The sequence below is a fragment of the Periplaneta americana genome, chromosome 13 (genome assembly GCF_040183065.1).
Source record: "Periplaneta americana isolate PAMFEO1 chromosome 13, P.americana_PAMFEO1_priV1, whole genome shotgun sequence".
Lineage (NCBI taxonomy): Eukaryota > Metazoa > Arthropoda > Insecta > Blattodea > Blattidae > Periplaneta > Periplaneta americana.
This window is the reverse complement of record NC_091129.1, coordinates 85385698-85405330: the sequence shown is the minus strand read 5'-3', so window position 1 is coordinate 85405330 and position 19633 is coordinate 85385698. Positions and strand designations below refer to the sequence as shown.

Here is a 19633-nt window from a genome sequence, read left to right as displayed (position 1 = left end):
CTAGATGTTGATACAGCGTCGTAAAATAACCCAATAAAATAAAATAAAAAATCCAACAATGCCTTAATGACAAACGAAACAGCGGAAACTTCTACTTCCGCTGCAATCTGTTGTTTCGGTCAACAATTATCAATTACGCATTTCCTGAAATTCTTTAAGTCATTGTTTCTAATGACACCGGTATGAATTTCGTGAAATACATAGTGACAGAATTATAGCAGTTTATAACTCCGGAATGTTTCTGCGGACATAATGTATCAAGATAAAAACATGTCGGTTGCTATAGTAACAGTCGTGTTTTGTAGTTTTTACTCGTTGCGTATAAGCGTGCTTTCATTTGCGGAACATACTATGTCTCGATATTTTGAATTTTCTCTCTTCACTCAACTTCATTCGACAATTTGCTGTCGACTGCTGATTGTTGCCCAATTGAGATCGCAGCTAGGTTCGTTACGAATTGTTCGATATCACTGTGAACGTTCAATCTCTTCGCATTCTCGAGTTACACTGCCTCAGCTGCCGCGCAACCAGCCAATTCGTGACTCAAATTCTCCTACCCGCGTATCGCTAGATGACGTTACCCGCTCCAACTCAAGATTACGTTAGATACGGTGACCCTTCCTCTAATGTTTACATCATTAGGATATTTCATATAAGGCAAATGTTGGTAAAATTTTGATATGAGAAATATTGTGATAGTTCTTTTTGAGAATTTGTTACAATTTTACTGAGCGAGAGAAAGATTTTTTTTTTTGCGTCAACGTATTAAGGAAATGTTCGTGGACAAGTTGCTGCACAAAACCGGTTCTTCTCTCGCTCAGTAAAATGGTAATGAATTCTCAAAAATAACTATCACAATATTACTTGTATCACAATATTACCAACCTTTACCCTGTAGGCGCTACAAACTGATATCAAATTTTGTCGGTGGATATCCTGGGATGGCACTCTCGTACTGGATAAGAAAATTCGAGGTATGGAACATGTAGTGTGAATCAAGTTGCTAAGAGACAGCAGATGAGCTACTCCAGTGTAACGCATTTTCAGAAGTACTCAGGATGCCTAGAAGAAGGATACCACGCCAAGTACTCAATTACCCCCTTTAGAAACAAGATATTTGGACCTTCCGCTGAAACGATGGAGTGAGACCGTAACAGGCCACTAGGCTTAATACATGATAGGAAGAAAAAGAAGATAATATCCCACGCTTTCATGAATAAACTATATTATTATGTTTCTATAAACTCACTTTTAACAAATCTTTCGCAACTTTTGAATAACCCCATTTAGGCGTATCAGTAGCTGTTGACTCCGACAATTTTCCCCCTCATATTATTGGTACATTGGACCGAGAGAGAATTCCAGCGCCACTAAGATCGAAGTTATGAAAGGATGTAGACTGACAGTGCCAGAAATTAGTTATAATAATGAATACAAAGTTTACAATTCTAGTACTGTTCTCCAACCAGGAGATTAACCGTGAAAAGAATGTTCTCACTATTGCGTCATCTATTGGAGCGAAGTAGATAGATAATATTACCATTATAACGTCAGTTTAAAAAACATGTGCTCTCCTGCATATGTTATTTCCTGTATGGAGGGATTAAAAGGCCAGGAAATTAACCGTGATCAAATTTTGTAACTAGGGAGTATAAATATGTGTGTATCAGTGTTATCGTTTGTGTTTAGAGAGTAAGCCAATGGAGACGCTTGTATCCATGTGTATAATCTTATGACATCTTATGACATCAACATTCATTCATAGCATCACCCCGCTGCTCATTCCCCTGAGACTTTCTCCTGATTGGAGTACAGTAGTAATGGTAATACATATCGATGGCCCAGAACCAGACTGTTCCAAGTCCATTTTACTATTTTTTTTTCAAGAGAGCTATTTTAAGCTCGTGACATTCAAAGCTTCATGAAACAATTTGGAATAGCTTCATAGCAACCTTATTGAGAGGAATATTTATAATTTTGCTCGATTCATATATGCAGACAAGAACTGGAACACAGTGAAACACAGATTTCTATCTTATAAAAAGTTGGACTTAGAACAGTCTGGTTCTCAGCCATCGATGTTTTAACCATATTTTCACCTGCACGACTCCACCGATCTTGTCCACAACGATAACCAGAACGACGCAGATGGCGCCTATTATTACAACCAGCAGTTTTATTATGTTGTTTGAAGCTCTGTCGGAAATGTTGACACTTAAACATGGTCGAACGAAGTCTTCAAACAGGGTCGCTGCCAGTGAATTCAGGACTGTAGACATAGTGCTGCAAGGGAAGCAAACTCTAATCAGTCTTCAAACAAGGTCGCTGCCAGTGAATTCAGGGCTGTAGACATAGTGCTGCAAGGGAAGCAAACTCTAATCAGTCTTCAAACAAGGTCGCTGCCAGTGAATTCAGGAATGTAGACATAGTGCTGCAAGGGAAGCAAACTCTAATCAGTCTTCAAACAAGGTCGCTGCCAGTGAATTCAGGGCTGTAGACATAGTGCTGCAAGGGAAGCAAACTCTAATCAGTTACCCTACTGCTCATGTGTAATTGGAATATGATGTATTCTACCGAAGAATTGACACTTTTACAGCTGTTCAACAATAAATTAAAGCTTATCACAATATTTTAAGAAATTCACATGATGTCCCAGCAGGTAAAGTACAGGGGTATTAAAAAAGAATAGACCTACATCCATTTCGGATGTTGATAATATTTGCAAGATGGAGTATGTGGTTTCATTTGGCTGTAAAGCAACTTTACAAATTTAAATTCCCAGAATTGAATTGAATCGATTTTCGGAATAAGGGTACTATGACCTTTCACAATTTATTGTGTTCATTAATTACTGCCATATACAGAATGTTCTCAGAGAAAGTTTCAATATTTAGAGAGGCGACGATATGCATCAAAACAATAAACAAAAGTCATACAAACATAGGTCCTAAAATTAATATCTTCTGAGAAATTAGCAAATGTTTACCATCACTCTAAGAACAGCATATCTTTTACGTGAACTCTTTGCCAAGAGGAAACGGAATGCAGCCGCTTGTCACTACGTAATACACAGCACACCTTTTTTGTGATTGTATCAGGAGGACGCTTGAGCAGACAATAATATTGTAACTTTAATTTCTACTTTTACCACACGCACCCGATAACAATGTGTAGGCTTCGTACTCCAGCTACCTAAAGACTGAAGTTAAAGACACATTGGGTATATAGTACGCCAAACACAGATAATGCAACGGATAAGGATATGAACAAACAGGTCGTCGCTGCGTGTTCGTGGAGTACAGTCAACTCCCTACATTATGAAGCTATACTAGTAAACACAAGCTTGAGCCGTGATGTTCATTTTCGTCGTGAACTTTGCAGTGAATAGTAACCGTTCCCATTTCTGCAAGAATGTCCTTAATTTCACGGACTTGGCCTGCAATGGTAACATCCATATCGTCAAACCTCATGGATACAACATTAATTTACATGAATTATTTACGAATTCACGCCTAATCAGTAACGTTCCTAGTGCCAGACGTGGGAGTATCAAACATATTTTCTAACCATAATATATTTAGTCGCTTTATATCAGCCTTTGCGTCACAAGAAAATAACAGTTCACCTGAGTGCAGCGCTGAAGATTCCGGCTACGAAGAGTCCGGGAAGACCCGGAATTAATGAAGCGACGTCCATGATATAATAGGGAATCAGCTGATCAGAGCGAGATATCGCCTGCAACAAATATCACAATTATCTCTTTTCCAATTGTATACAATGATTTGAGATAACATTACGGTATCTGCAATTGAATGATTATATATACCGGTTCGTATCCCAGGCGGCAGACTTCTACGACACAAGGATACAAGAATTTATCCCATGGTGTGACAAATGTCTCAATTTCAGTGGGAACTATTGAAAAATAGCGCAGCAATTGCTGTATCTGTTTCAATAAATCTTTCCATGAAATTGTGCTTATTTCTATAAACGGCCCCAAGGAAAAATCATTTTCTGGACGGCCTCGTAATTGAGGTGGAGTGGCCAAAATTTGTATAAGCACTTCTTTTAATATTATTAACATGGTGGAAGAAAAAAAACTTTATTTTATCTTCCCCCACGAGAATGTTTGCATGTGAGTGATTTACTTCTGCCCACATTACAAATTTATGTTATTCTGCCAGTATAGTTTCTTCGTATGCAGTATAATAACAATATTATGATTTCTGTAATATATAAGCTACAATATTTATTATTATTATTATTATTATTATTATTATTACCTTTGTTTTGAGAGGATCACAGTCGTAGTAGGTAGCAAAAATGGTGAGTCCCATGAAAGTAGAGACGGATTTTATGAATATGAAGCCCACTGCCAGTATCAGAAGTGATCTGAAAGAACAAAAAGCGAGTGTGTTTCATGTTGTATCACAATGTGTTCACGAAAAATTAAAAATGGTAATGAATAGTAGGCCTACCAGTCTTTATTTTTCATAAATGTGATATTAATTTTCTGTAAACACTAAATCATGAATTGAATACTTGAAAGTGTTATCAATGAGCAGCAGTGCTTTATGGCTCGTAGTACTGCTATTTGAATAATGGGAACATGATATTCAAAAAATTATTTTATTTGCACTTCTGTGCAGTATTACAAAATTTTTACCAATAATTTAATTTCTTTATATAGCTAATCTTCTTATTGCATACCATTTAACTGACAGAAAGGTCATACATTTAATTCAGCTTCAGCCTTCAAACTTGGTCTAGGAGATTCGAAAATCAAAGTATCAAAATCCAGAAACTTACAGCTGTTTCCTGTCAATTTTACAAAGAGTGTACTAACGTGTAAATTCTGTTCTCTTATTATTATTAAATTTGTAACTTGCCTAGAGATTGGAGACGTAAATTTCGCTTTCATTTTTGAAACAAAATGAATGGCTGAATTTTATTTTATCCATTAGACTACAAATTTGATGGCATGAACACTATTTGTGTCGCGAATATGAAACTGTGTGTCTTATTATGCTATGTTTACGCGTCATACAATATCTTCTTCCTTAGTTTTATTTTTTTGTTTGTAGTTTTCTTATTTCAAACGTCTATGTTGTAGATACAAGAGAAAAAAATTATAACGTTTTTAACTGAAAAGTTTACCCTGACTTCACTCGTGGTGCCACAGAAACAAAAGCGTAAGATGTTTTTCCAGCAAGTGGTCTTTTAGTCCATTGTCTCATTCCATTCTCTACGTAAAGTTTTCAGAAAGAACACACAACAAAAATATTGGGGATATGGATTAAGTACATACATGAATGTTAAATAAAACAATTTTCCGTGTTAAAAGAAAGTACATATTGCATTTTAGTACTTTAATTAGGTATTATTGAATTATTGGGGTTTCTTTAAATCCCCAATCGATTTATTTATATTCACACAAAGGCTCACTTTGGTCAGTACCTCGGAATTGTCAGTCCTGAGGTACTAGTCCTGCCCTAGGGGGATGAAAATCCTGATGATTGGTCCTCCATGATCTTTTTGGCTGTAAGGATTTTAATGATTCTAAATTTTCAAATAAATAGGAAATAAATCAAGCTGGACAGATTCTTTAACGGCAATCTAAACAATCCCCTACGATTTTGAAAATGAATATAAGTGAATCAATCTGAAATGTGACATTTCATGAATACCAAAATGGAGTCCAAAACGAAAGCGTTCAAATGGTAGCCTAAAGTTAATTTTTGTACAATGTCTGCAAAGAACTTGAAATATTGCAACTAAGAACTCGGAAAGAGCCAGCTAAAATGACAAGAGCTAAAGACATTTCGGGTTGTAATACTTGTGTAAGAAAAAGAAGATTTTCTTTAGGCCTAATTGTAATTCTGAAGACATGTAAGAATGAGATAATTTTAAAGGATCCAAAAATAAGAATATTCACCTTATATTACAAGCAATCCTACAAATCAAAATACCTCACTTTAATTTTTAGCTAGACACTTTCATAGGTTTGTAGAAATTGTTATTACTTAGCGCTTCGTATATTGTAATGTATTCTAAAAGGAATTTGCTATATAAGAAAATTGATATGTTTGAATTAATTAATTAATTTAAGTTATCTATTTGTGGATTTATTTATTTATTTATAATTTTATTTATGTACATACTTATTTATTTATTTATTTATTTATTTATTTATTTATTTATTTATTTATTTATTTATTTATTTATTTATTTATTTATTTATTTATTTATTTATTTATTTATTGTAAATATTATATTTCAAAACGGAAATAATTTAGATTATATTTCATAAACAGTCTTCGGATAGTACAGTCTGTATTAAGTCTATATTTTATGAAAGTCCTATTTCTTTTTACAATAATCACCTACCTCTAATAAAGATAATTAGAACCATCCGAAATACTACAGATAGGCTACCTACGTCAGACTGCTAAAAAGTTCATATGTCGCGGGACAAGGGCGGTTTATACAGTGTCTTTGACAAATACCCACATGAAGAAATTCAAGTCCGGAGATTGAGGTGGACAGGCGAGAAATGATCGATCGTCGTTAGATGCACGTCCTTTCCACCTGGTTGACTTCATGGGGCCACGGTGAAAAGCGTTTCTCACTTGATCGATTGTTTTCTTACTTGGATCTGGTCGCTCAGGACGTTTAGGTGTGCATTCTTGTGAAATCTAGTACGAAAATATCGCTGTACCATGATAATTGGTGTCAGTCCTTGCTAGTCCTAGAACGGAGTAACCTTTCTCAGCTCCTGTTCACTTTCTAACCAGCCATAACTTCAATTTCTTTTGCATTCAGGCCGCTCGAACACACAGTTGTAACATTGTATCAGAGTACGACACAAAAATTCTTGATACTTTCTCTTTCAAACGACATGCTTTGATTTCTTGTATACTTACAGTATATTACCATTACATAATTAGGGCTGACAAAAATTCCGGAGTAAATTATGACTCACGATGTACTTATATACGAGTGAAACAATTTACCGTGTACGAAATTCAAAGACGCGTTTCGATCGGTTTTTGGGAACGTGGCTCATTAGGTGTTTAATCATATAGATAATTTAGGTTTTAATGGTAATAAGTTGTAGCTTTTATGACTTACTTTTGCGCTTCCTTGTAATTCGGAAGGGAGAGAAATCTCTGCACCATGCCCTGGTTAACACAGACGTAGCCTACGCTACCTATAGGTCCTCCAAACGCGATGATCCAGAAGGACAATCTCTCAAAAGGTGAAGGGTTCATCCTGAAAATAAAGAACTGCTATGAATTGAAACTATTACATACATATCAAAAATTTGTTCAGTTTTGCCTTCAGTGTGTATATACTGTACAGTGTGTGTGCATGTGCATATATATAACAAAATGTCTAATACCTTATCGGTGGGAAGATTATTGTTTTCGAAAAAAAAGTTCCCGACCCCCGAAAACTTTAACACCGTCCTTGTGGATAAATTACTGTGCGTAGAATCTTGATTTCTGCCAATGCTAATAGAGAATGAAAATAAAGAATATTTTTGTTCTTTGTTGTATTTAGATACAGTGGACAATTTTCATGTAAATAAAATAAGTATTGAAAATTTGTTGTCTAGAAAGTCTAGACGTGGCACCATTGATCAACTGTTTTCGACTTTCTTTCGATAGGTGTAGGGGATAATTGTAGTCACATCATCTTAACACAGTATTCCGTGAATAACCAGTGTAACTAGGTGCTTGAGTGTTCTGATTTTGTCATTCAACTTAGTGTATTGCAATGCCGAGATTTTCTAATTCGGAATGTATGGATACAATTTCCATTTGCGAAGAGACGAAATGCAACTAGCGTGCCGCTGAACGCTTATATCCAGTAAAAGTTTCCGGTAGACATTCATCGCTGTCTGCTAACTGGTCCATGACATGGACAGAGTAATTCCAACATTTCGCAATCGGGGTCGACAACGATCTGATAAAATTGTTGTCAGGGAAGAGGAGATTTTAAATTTGGTCGAGAAAAACCCGGGCAGAAGCAGTTGCTTGATTGTATAGTACGTAATATTTTGTTTACATCTGACATCGGATGAGTTCAATATTTCCGGGTGGAATCTAGGGCACGGTTAATTAGAAAATGAAGTTGGAAGTTACAGCAATCTGGCAACATCGCCGCTAACCCACTTCTCGTAATACAGAAGTAAGAGGTGAACGAACTTGGTATGTATTGCTAGGTGAGCTACTCGCTGGCTTCGACGTTGCATTCTGCTCGCATCTCGCAGTATCTTTATATTAATTGTTTTTAAATTAATTTTACACGAGAACCGTCCACGCTATTGATATAAGCCAGAGGGATAAATGATTATTTTTTAGATTTTCTATCGATGTGGATAAAAATTACGATCCTACTCGCAATAGGTACCGAATTAGAGGGTGATAAACATTTGGGAAAAAAACATACTTTTTCAGAAAAAAACTATGAACTTTTCACGAATATGATTTTACAGATTTTTGTTGCCTACATTTCTTGTACACCAGGCTCTTCAAGTGCCCCCACACGCAAATGTCAATTGAGGTGAGGTCGGGAGAACGAACAGACCATCCAATGGGTCCACTGCGACCAATCCACTTGACTTTTATGTTTGGGGGCACTTGAAGAGCTTGGTGTACGAGCCTCCAATTGAAACGAAGGAAGAGCTCGTCGCTCGGAGCTGCTGACGCTCGACTGCATATGCCTCAGTCTTTAAACGTATACGACAGGCCATGACACGTCATTGTAGAGTTTGTGTTGACGCAGAGGCCGCACTTTTGAACAGTTTTTGGAAATTAGCACAAACTAAATTGGTTTTGAGGAATGAGTGTCGTAAATAACGTTACATCTGTATTCTTTATTCCTTACAGTACCGGTACAATACGGTTTCTGATTTTGTCTGTCAATAATTACTTTCCGACCCATGGTCATTTAACAAAAAACGATTGTTTTGGTCTCTTGTATCATTCCTCGTAGTCTGAGTATTGAATTTAGATACACCCCATATTATAAAATCTAATATCTGCGGATGACAGTGACCTTATTATCCAAAAGTTATTATCGTCAATAATTAAAATTAATCCTTATGTTTCAAAAACTGCATATTGTATTACATAATGAAAATTTATCATCTTGGAGAATGTATTAACTGAGTTTGATGGTAAAAATGAATGAATGAATGAATGAATGAATGAATGAATGAATGAATGAATGAATGAATGAATGAATGAATGAGAGAGGAAATGGAAGCAGAACATTAAATAATAAGCGAAAACGCGTCCTTCCATGCGAGATCGGGGCCGAGAAAGACTGAATAAGTGAACTCCAAGCCTGTTGGCCACTTGTCTCACTGCGACTTTCGCTGTTTCATTGAAAGAACCATAGAAAATTTATGAACATAAATATTGAATTTGTTGGTAAGTGTGGATTATTTTATAATAAATCAGGAAACATATTTTCTTATATCTAAGTTAAATTTATTCTTAGATAAAAAGTGCTGTATTTCGTAGGAACCTTTACAGGTGTAAAAGTAAATTACGAACTTCGAAATATGTGTCGTATAATAATGGTGTTATAAAATAATATATGGCCACTGAATGAACGGTTTTGGTGTCAATACGTACTCAAAAATATTTATCCGTCCTGCCTCGAGACTCCTCTGCCAGACTATTCCGAATCCCCCGACGTGGATGAGCCCCAGGGTGATGACGACAATACTGGCCCCTACCATGACCACTCCCTGCAGGAAGTCAGTCCACACCACAGCCTTGATTCCACCCTGGAAATAGAAACCGTGGCTGTTCTGTACAACTTCTCATCTTTCAGTATGAAACTATATACACAGCCTAAAAATAGTAAATATTATATTATTTTATGTAATATGGTATTTTTAATATTCCCAATATATTTTTCTCCCGTTAATTTGTTACAATAGCAGGACATCCGTGGCTTAGATGAGTATCAGTATGATTCATTACTTCCAATACGTTGCGGTAATTTTATCCCCTTCATCTGCTACAATAGCAGGACATCCGTGGCTTAAATCAGTATCAGTATGATTTATTACCTTCTAATACGTTGCGGTATTTTTATCCCCTTCATCTGCTACAATAGCAGGACATCCGTGGCTTAAATCAATATCAGTATGATGTATTACCTTCTAATACGTTGCGGTATTTTTATCCCCTTCATCTGTTGCATTAGCAAGACATCCGTGGCTTAAATCATTATCAGTATGATTCATTACCTCTAATACGTTGCGGTATTTCTATTCCCTTCATCTGCTACAATAGCAGCACATCCGTGGCTTAAATCAGTATCAGTATGATTCATTACCTACTAATACGTTGCTGTATTTTTATCCCCTTCATCTGCTACAATAGCAGGACATCCATGGCTTAAATCAGTATCAGTATGATTTATTACCTTCTAATACGTTGCGGTATTTTTATCCCATTCATCTGCTACATTAGCAAGACATCCGTGGCTTAAATCAGTATCGGTATGATTCATTACCTACTAATACGTTGCGGTATTTTTATCCCCTTCATCTGCTACAATAGCAGGACATCCGTGGCTTAAATCAGTATCAGTATGATTTATTACCTTCTAATATGTTTCGGTATTTTTATCCCCTTCATCTGCTACATTACCAAGACATCCGTGGCTTAAATCAGTATAAGTATGATGTATTACCTTCTAATACGTTGCGGTATTTTATCCCCTTCATCTGTTGCATTAGCAAGACATCCGTGGCTTAAATCAGTATCAGTATGATTCATTACCTCTAATACGTTGCGGTATTTTATCCCCTTCATCTGTTGCATTAGCAAGACATCCGTGGCTTAAATCAGTATCAGTATGATTCATTACCTCTAATACGTTGCGGTATTTTTATTCCCTTCATCTGCTACAATAGCAGCACATCCGTGGCTTAAATCAGTATCAGTATGATTCATTACCGCTAATACGTTGCGGTATTTTTATCCCCTTCATCTGCTACAATAGCAGGACATCCATGTCTTAAATCAGTATCAGTATGATTTATTACCTTCTAATACGTTGCGGTATTTTTATCCCCTTCATCTGCTACATTAGCAAGACATCCGTGGCTTAAATCAGTATCAGTATGATTCATTACCTACTAATACGTTGCGGTATTTTTATCCCCTTCATCTGCTACAATAGCAGGACATCCGTGGCTTAAACCAGTATCAGTATGATGTATTACCTTCTAATACGTTGCGGTATTTTTATCCCCTTCATCTGCTACATTAGCAAGATATCCGTGGCTTAAATCAGTATCAGTATGATTTATTACCTTCTAATACCTTGCGGTATTTTTATCCCCTTCAACTGCTTAAATCAGTAACAGTATGATTTATTACCTTCTAATACGTTGCGGTATTTTTATCTCCTTCATCTGCTACATTAGCAAGACATCCGTGGCTTAAATCAGTATCAGTATGATTCATTACCTCTAATACGTTGCGGTATTTTTATCCCCTTCATCTGCTACAATAGCAAGACATCCGTGGCCTAAATCATTATCAGTATGATTCATTACCTCTAATACGTTGCGGTATTTTTATCCCCTTCATCTGCTACAATAGCAAGACATCCGTGGCTTAAATCATTATCAGTATGATTCATTACCTCTAATACGTTGCGGTATTTTTATCCCCTTCATCTGCTACAATAGCAGGACATCCGTGGCTTAAATCAGTAGCAGTATGATTTATTACCTTCTATTACGTTGCGGTTTTTTTATCCCCTTCATCTGTTATATTAGCAAGACATCCGTGGCTTAAATCAGTATCAGACATCCGTGGCTTAAATCAGTATCAGTACGTTTCATTACCTCTAATATGTGCATCAGATACGTGTGCAACATCCGACGATATGATCACATATCACCGTCCTTCGCAAGTCTCTCGTGGCTCCGACTTAAAGAACGCAGAACTTTACACTCTTTGTCTTTACTCTTTCGAATTCTGCACACCTCAACACCAAATTACCTTTCGTCTCGTTTCTCTTATCTATACTCTAACCACGACGTAAATACCAGATCACTTATCTGTGGCACGCTAAATATACCTCTTCATAGAACATCTTGTTATTCCTCATCTTTTACAATATCCACCTCGCGTCAATGGAATTCCTTGTCACAAAGTATTAGGGGCTGCAAGACAACAAACACCTTTAAGAACAGCTTAAAAGATAACCTTATTAGCATTTCACTCCAATCATACTGATTTAAAATATTACTGACTACACTGTTGCTTTTTTTCTTTAGACATCATCCTGATTGTGCTGCATTTTCAAAATTGTCTCATAATAATCTCTTTCTATTATCTAATATAATTTGAAATATATTAACATTCTATGTATTTTAGTTTAATTCTGCTACCCAGTTTATTTCAGTGTTTAATTAATAGTTCATAGTATTTTGTTGTTTAATTCGTAAATAACTCTTGTATACATGTAACTCTCATCGAAATCAAATTGTTGAATTCTTTGTAAGTTCATGCATATGTATATACACTTTTTGCTGGTTGTGTGGAAGAGAAGGCCTTACGGCCTTAACTCTGCCAGCTAAAATAAATCATTATTATTATTATTATTATTATTATTATTATTATTATTATTATTATTATTATTGTTATTATACGTTGCGGTATTTTTATTCCCTTCATCTGCTACAATAGCAAGACATCCGTGGCCTAAATCAATATCAGTATGTTTCATTACCTCTAATACGTTGCGGTATTTTTATTCCCTTCATCTGCTACAATAGCAAGACATCCGTGGCCTAAATCAGTATCAGTATGTTTCATTACCTCTAATACGTTGCGGTATTTTTATTCCCTTCATCTGCTACAATAACAAGACATCCATGGCTTAACTCTGTATACAATAGCAAGACATCCATGGCTTAAATCAGTATGAGTATGTTTCATTATCTTCCAATACGTTGCGGTATTTCATCCCCTTCATCTGCTACAATAGCGAGACATTCGTGGCTCAAAGCAGTATCAGTATGTTTCATTACCTTCCAATACGTTGCGGTATTTTTATTCCTAATATGCCCTATTCATTATCATCCTCTTCATCTACAACAGTAGCAGGAGATTCGTGACTTAAATCACTTTCAATACGTTTCATTAGGTATCTTCTATTACGCCACGTATTAGAAGGTATTTATAAGTTCTTAGCTTAACATGAAAAAGATATTAAATCTCAGAAAAAATAATTATTTATTTCAGATAATGACCTTTAGACTGCGTAAACTGAACACAACAGTCGCAAAACAATTCTCAGTCGTAAAACAATTCTAAGTCTTTCGTAAAGTATATTGAGGCAAGAGGGTGATATAATTTGAAATTGTTTCCTAAATGATGCACATTTTTCATTTTTTGTATGTAGAAGTATCATTGCTGTAACAACTTAAATTCGAGATTAAGTTTTGGAAAACAATTAGGGCCCAAATTTTAAGAAAAGTACCAGGATAAGCCTACAGAAATTCACTAAAATAAATATATCTCAATCATTATTAAAGATAAATTCAAAATCTCTTTGTTGACGTTTTTACTCCTAAGGGTACATTCTTAAAAATGTCAGTAGCATAATTTGGTATAGGCTTTCAAAATTTTTAGATTACATTTTAAGAATGTATTTTAGAGGAACTTTTATAGAAATATTTAGGTGTGTTTTTCAAATGCAACAAAATAACAAATTTATATTCCAGAGAAAACATTCTTAATAGCTTATAGAATTTGTGGTCAAATACGATGCTCATATCACTAATAGTTTCCAAGATATGTAACTTTCGTATGGAATAAAGCAACAAATAAAATTTACAGGAAATAGCAACCAAAGTTTAATGTCCATCTAGCTTTAAGATGTAGATCCCTGTGAAGCTGATTTCAATAATTTCAAGGGGGAAATTGTTCCGGGTGCGGTTATCGAACCCTTGATCTTTGGCTGAGCGTGCCAACGCTCTAAAGCTAGATTTGTATAATATAGTCACTGTTCGTTAGCAGAAAAAACCACATTTCAAATAACACAGAGTTTGTGTGCACTCAATGTATGGTCTTTGACGACTTGTCAGCCCACTTGAGGTATGTGGATATAAAGGGAAAAATTGAGCCAATGTCTGATAACAGTTCTTTGGTAGCTTGTCAGTAGAGCGTTGGTGCACTCAGTCAAAAGTCCGGGGTTCGATACCCGGTCTCGGAACAATTTTTATCTTGAAATATTCTAAGTTTAATGTAATTTAAAAACTATGTGCGCGAAAAGTTTATATGTAGCGTTACAGCAGCTGAAAAGGACATAAATACATCTAAAATTTAATATATTTTTAACATACCATATCAAATGTTATTTTAAAGTTTTATCTTTTTAATTAACTGATTTTCTACCATATTTCATCATCTTTTCTCGTTGAAAACAGAATGTTTCATAGCTTTAAAAATTGCGTCGCTAGAGTTAACAAGAGCATAAATGCGCATTAAATTTAATGCAATATATTTTTTACATATCGAAGTAGGCTATATTTTAAAACTTTTTGTTAATTCAGTGATTTTTCACAATATTAAAATCATCCTCTCCCCTTCAGATTTAAGCTAAAATCTCATTTGCTTATCTTTGTTTGCTTATTGAAAGAGGGCTGATATTGTCGCTTTCGTTCCTCGGGTTTTCGGTCAATTAGTATCTGCAGTCAGTACAGTACAATATCTGCATAGTTATAGCTCACAATTTTCTGTGTGTTATATAATGACTGCGAGTCAAAATTTGACTTGGACCTATGTGCACACTCACCAGCATGGTGTAGAATATGCAGACGATTGAGATGACAGGCGTGATGATATGCATATTCAAACCGGTTACTGAAAACAAAAATTTTGAGCATTGTAAAAATACACGTAATTAGCATGAAAATCAAAATCAAAGCATTTTATATCGTGTTACAATATAGTTTAAATTTTGGCAAGATAAAAATTATGATTAACCAGTAGAATCTCATGTGTGTTTAACAAGTGTGAAGTTTCTCTGGTAATTCCTATATCTTGTCGCACGATTGTGTTCATTTCATTTTGTTTCTCATAAAACTCTAAAGTTTTCAGCTATGAATGTTTCTATGAATTTTTTAGAGAAAGTCTATCGTTATCGATTTTTATAAGAAACATGTAATGATTAAGTTAAGGTATTCATGAAGAATGGGAAGAAAACAGAAATAAACGTAACTGAAAGAAACAAAGCCGTTATGAAATAGTGCAAAGACAAAACAAATTAACGAACGGAGGATACCTATAAGAAGGAGAAAATGTATACATGTTAAAGGCAACGGAATCTTACAGAGTAGAAAGAAGTTGAGTCCCCCTAAGAATGGGCATTAGTAGCAATAGGGATTAGTGGTGGGGTGTTGCAGTGTTTTTCCGTCAGAGCTCCGGAAAATCGCTGTGAGAAATAGTCTTGATTTTGTCACTGTGTGATATTTCTGTTCAGATGATTTTTGGCGATTGCGAATGTTTCCCGTCAGGAGCCGACTGTTGTTTATGTTTATCGCTTTCCTGCAAATTGGCATACCGATGCCATAAGTAGGCCTTTTATATCGACAATACTTAAATAGCGCGGCGAGTATAACAAACACGTGGTGATCGTTGTTATCGAGATGTGTGAGCGCGTAAATTCGCCTAAGAATGTTTACGAATGATTCGGTAAATCATTCGTGGAAGAATATAGCAAGTGCATTCGGCGGTGAGTGGAAGTAGCTTGAGTATCAAAGAGTTGTCAACGTAAACTTTTGACAGTAATACTCATAGATCCAAGTTATCTCGACCTTGAAGTTGGTGTGATATGAATTCTGTGACTTACAGTTTTGTCCTGCAATGTTCAAACCTTAGAGAGGCAGCCAGGACATTACAAACTTCGTCTCTTTTATATGAAAAACTAATAGCAAGATCTATGCTAAAATCCTTAAGAGTTTAAAACATGAAGGGGCGGAAATGGAGGCCAGAAAATATTTTTATAACAAGGTGGAACAAATATGACAGGCTTCCTTCTGGAGAGCGAACATCGGCGATTAAGAAACTACGTCACACTCAACAAGCTTAAACCGAACATAGCGCCGGTAATGCACTAAGCTAACTTACAGTTGTCTGAAGCTGTGATATATGGTCACGTGTACTACAACTACTTCAGTCGCCATCTCTATGAGTCACATATCGGGAGTAGATGGCTATTTCTCTAAACTGTGATTTTCGAACTGTAGTCACAGTCAGAACCAGCGATATACCTGTCACAGCGACAAAATCACATGTCTTAAAATCACACCCGACCAATAGTAGGGATGAAGTCCTGTGTGAAATAAAAGGAAAAAGAGTGAGTGGTGGAAACAGATGGTAAGCAAGGAAGAAAGAATGAAAAGAGATAAAGAATAAAAAATAAAATTATAAGGATTATGCGAAATAACAAAGGAAATTAAAGGAAGAACTTTACCATGCCACTAAATAGTATGTGAAGAAATTAACATTGGGAAATGCGCCGAAATAAAATATCTCATCGTTTTTTTCCATTGCGCAAACATTGATTCTTGTATTATGTTTGTAGTAGAGTTGGTAGTGGATGAGTAAATTAGGACACTTGCCTTGACTTAGAGCGAGGGCGGGCACGTAAATGATGATGGGTATGTAGAGAATGCTGCCCACTGTACACAGCACTGACGCCATAACTCGCACGCTCCTGTTGAAACGCAGCTGCAAATACTGTAACAAAACGTTTGGGATTATAGTCTAATGTTTTTCACGCGACTTGTTCACATGTTTCTTTTTCTTCGTGGCTACAATATTTTGTCTGGGCGCATGTACAACTTATCATAACAGCGATTGAGTCTTAATATTACAACTAGGCAACGTTGCTTATGTGCGAATGGCTTGTGTTGTTCTGGACGGCTAGAAGGCCGCTACCTCCATGAACTAAGTCGCATGAAATGGGGTATAGTTACTGTAATGTAGTTACTGAGAAGAGGTGTGGGATGTTCTTGATGATGATGATGATGATGATGATGATGATGATGATGATGATCGAGAAATTTTCTGAATTTATCTGACTTCGACGAAAGGGGAGTAACAACTTATAACAGCAGAACCAGGTTCGAATCCAAATGATAATGAAGTTGAAATTATGGTGATTAAAGCAAGATTCGCGAGGACTTTATTTCTTGTTTTATCGTTTTCCTCCATCATTTCACAGTGAATTCATGTCAATATTATTAATATTATCTGTAGTTATCTCTAATTGAGGTTATGTCTGATATGTACTTAGGCTACATGGTGAAAAGTAATTAAATCGAAAAACCGAAAGGTTGTATGGGATACCAAAAAAAAAAGTTTTCTCTAATATCATATTTTCTTCAGAGGTTTCAATAAACCGGCAGAGGACGTATGAGTTCTTCAGTTTATGATTACTCTACAAATTCACATTTTGTTCTATGTCTTGACCCAGTGCAGTGCTTTATTAAGCCGGCAGTGGGCGTATGCGTTCTTCAGTTCATTCTAGTCTACAAATTCACATAGTATGCGCGTGACTACTTGAACAATATCCAGGGAAGTGGATTGGCAGAGGCGGTCCTGTACCTTGGCCGATCTCCTGATTTGACTCCTTTTTTTTTTTTTTTTTTTTTTTTTTTTTTTTTTTTTTTTTTTTTTGAAGACAGATGCGTAATCTTGTTTACGAAAACCCAGTTGAATCAGAAGATAATCTGGTGGCTCGGATATTTGCTGCAGCAGAGGAAATAAACGATAATCCTGAAGTCTTTCACCTCGTAAGGCAATCCATGTTCCGCCGATGTAATCTTAGTGTACAAGTCAGTGGAGGTATTTTTGAACGTTAAATTTTGCAGTAATTTTGGTGACATCTTTTGCAGTGATTTTGTTATGTACTTACTTACAACTTACTTACAAATGGCTTTTAAGGAACCCGAAGGTTCATTGCCGCCCTCACATAAGCCCGCCATCGGTCCCTATCCTGTGCAAGATTAAGCCAGTCTCTATCATCATACCCCACCTCCCTCAAATCCATTTTAATATTATCCTCCCATCTACGTCTCGGCCTCCCTAAAGGTCTTTTTCCCTCCGGTCTCCCAACTAACACTCTATACGCATTTCTGGATTCGCCCATACGTGCTACATGCCCTGCCCATCTCAAACGTCTGGATTTCAAGTTCCTAATTATGTCAGGTGAAGAATACAATGCGTGCAGTTCTGTGTTGTGTAACTTTCTCCATTCTCCTGTAACTTCATCCCGCTTAGCCCCAAATATTTTCCTAAGCACCTTATTCTCAAACACCCTTAACCTATGTTCCTCTCTCAAAGTGAGAGTCCAAGTTTCACAGCCATATAGAAGAACCGGTAATATAACTGTTTTATAAATTCTAACTTTCAGATTTTTGGACAGCAGACTGGATGATAAGAGCTTCTCAACCGAATAATAATTCAATAAGAATATCATATAATACTTCCCTCTTAACCGAGTCATATGCCTTTTTGAAATCTATGAATAACTGATGTACTGTACCCTTATACTCCCATTTTTTCTCCATTATCTGCCGAATACAAAAAATCTGATCAATAGTCGATCTATTACGCCGAAAACCGCACTGATGATCCCCAATAATTTCATCTACGTACGGAGTTAATCTCCTCAAAAGAATATTGGACAAAATTTTGTACGACGTCAACAAAAGTGATATTCCTCGAAAGTTACCACAGTTGGTTTTGTCCCCCTTTTTAAAAATAGGTACAATTATGGACTCCTTCCATTGTTCTGGTACAATTTCCTTTTCCCAAATAGCAAATACAAGTTTATAAATTTCGCTATATAATGCACTTCCACCCTCTTGTATTAATTCTGCTGGAATTTGATCGATACCTGGAGACTTGTACTTTTTCAGATTTTCTATCGCAATTTCGACTTCTGAAAGCGTGGGTTCGGGTATAAATGGCTCAGCAGTTTGTATTTCAATATCGTCCCGATCATTTCTATTTGGCCTATGTACATTTAGTAGTTGCGCAAAATAGTTTTTCCATCTGTTTAGGATTGATGGAGAGTCTGCAAGCAAGTCACCATTCTCATCCTTGATCACGTTTACCCTTGACTGATATCCGTTCTTAAATTCCTTTATACCCTTATATAAATCTCGAATGTTTTTATTCTTACTATTTGTTTCTACCTCATTCAGTTTTTCCTTCAAGTAACCTCTCTTTTTATTCCTAAGTGTACGACTTGCTTCCCGTCTTTCATTGAAATAATTATCTCTCTTCTCCTCAACTGGATCCTGTAAGAATTTCAATTTTGCCTGTTTCCTTCTTTCTACTACCATGCAACAATCTTCATCAAACCACGGTTTCTTTTTCTTAGTTTCATAATAACCTATGCTCTGCTCAGCTGCAATTTTGATACTATCTCTGATATTTTCCCACACGCTATTAACATCTAATTCTTTCTCAACTTCGTCGGAACTTTCTAAAGTGGCAAACCTATTCGAAATTTCGACCTGATAATTTTGCTTAGCTTCCTCGTCCTTTAGTTTCAAAATATTGAATTTAGT

General features: G+C 35.9%; 1 protein-coding gene across 2 annotated transcripts in view; it reads right to left on the bottom strand.

Moving 5' to 3' along the window:
- LOC138712074 (sodium-coupled monocarboxylate transporter 1-like) overlaps positions 1-19633 on the bottom strand; it is a 43529-nt gene that overhangs the window by 11420 nt on the left and 12476 nt on the right. For both annotated transcript variants that reach the window (XM_069843462.1, XM_069843463.1), the window contains exons 4-10: positions 16673-16790; positions 14845-14912; positions 9648-9802; positions 7132-7272; positions 4284-4392; positions 3626-3735; positions 2100-2283 (exon numbers count right to left, since the gene is read on the bottom strand). In XM_069843462.1, the coding sequence (XP_069699563.1) occupies positions 2100-2283; positions 3626-3735; positions 4284-4392; positions 7132-7272; positions 9648-9802; positions 14845-14912; positions 16673-16790 (885 nt within the window). The remainder of the gene's footprint in view (positions 1-2099; positions 2284-3625; positions 3736-4283; positions 4393-7131; positions 7273-9647; positions 9803-14844; positions 14913-16672; positions 16791-19633) is intronic.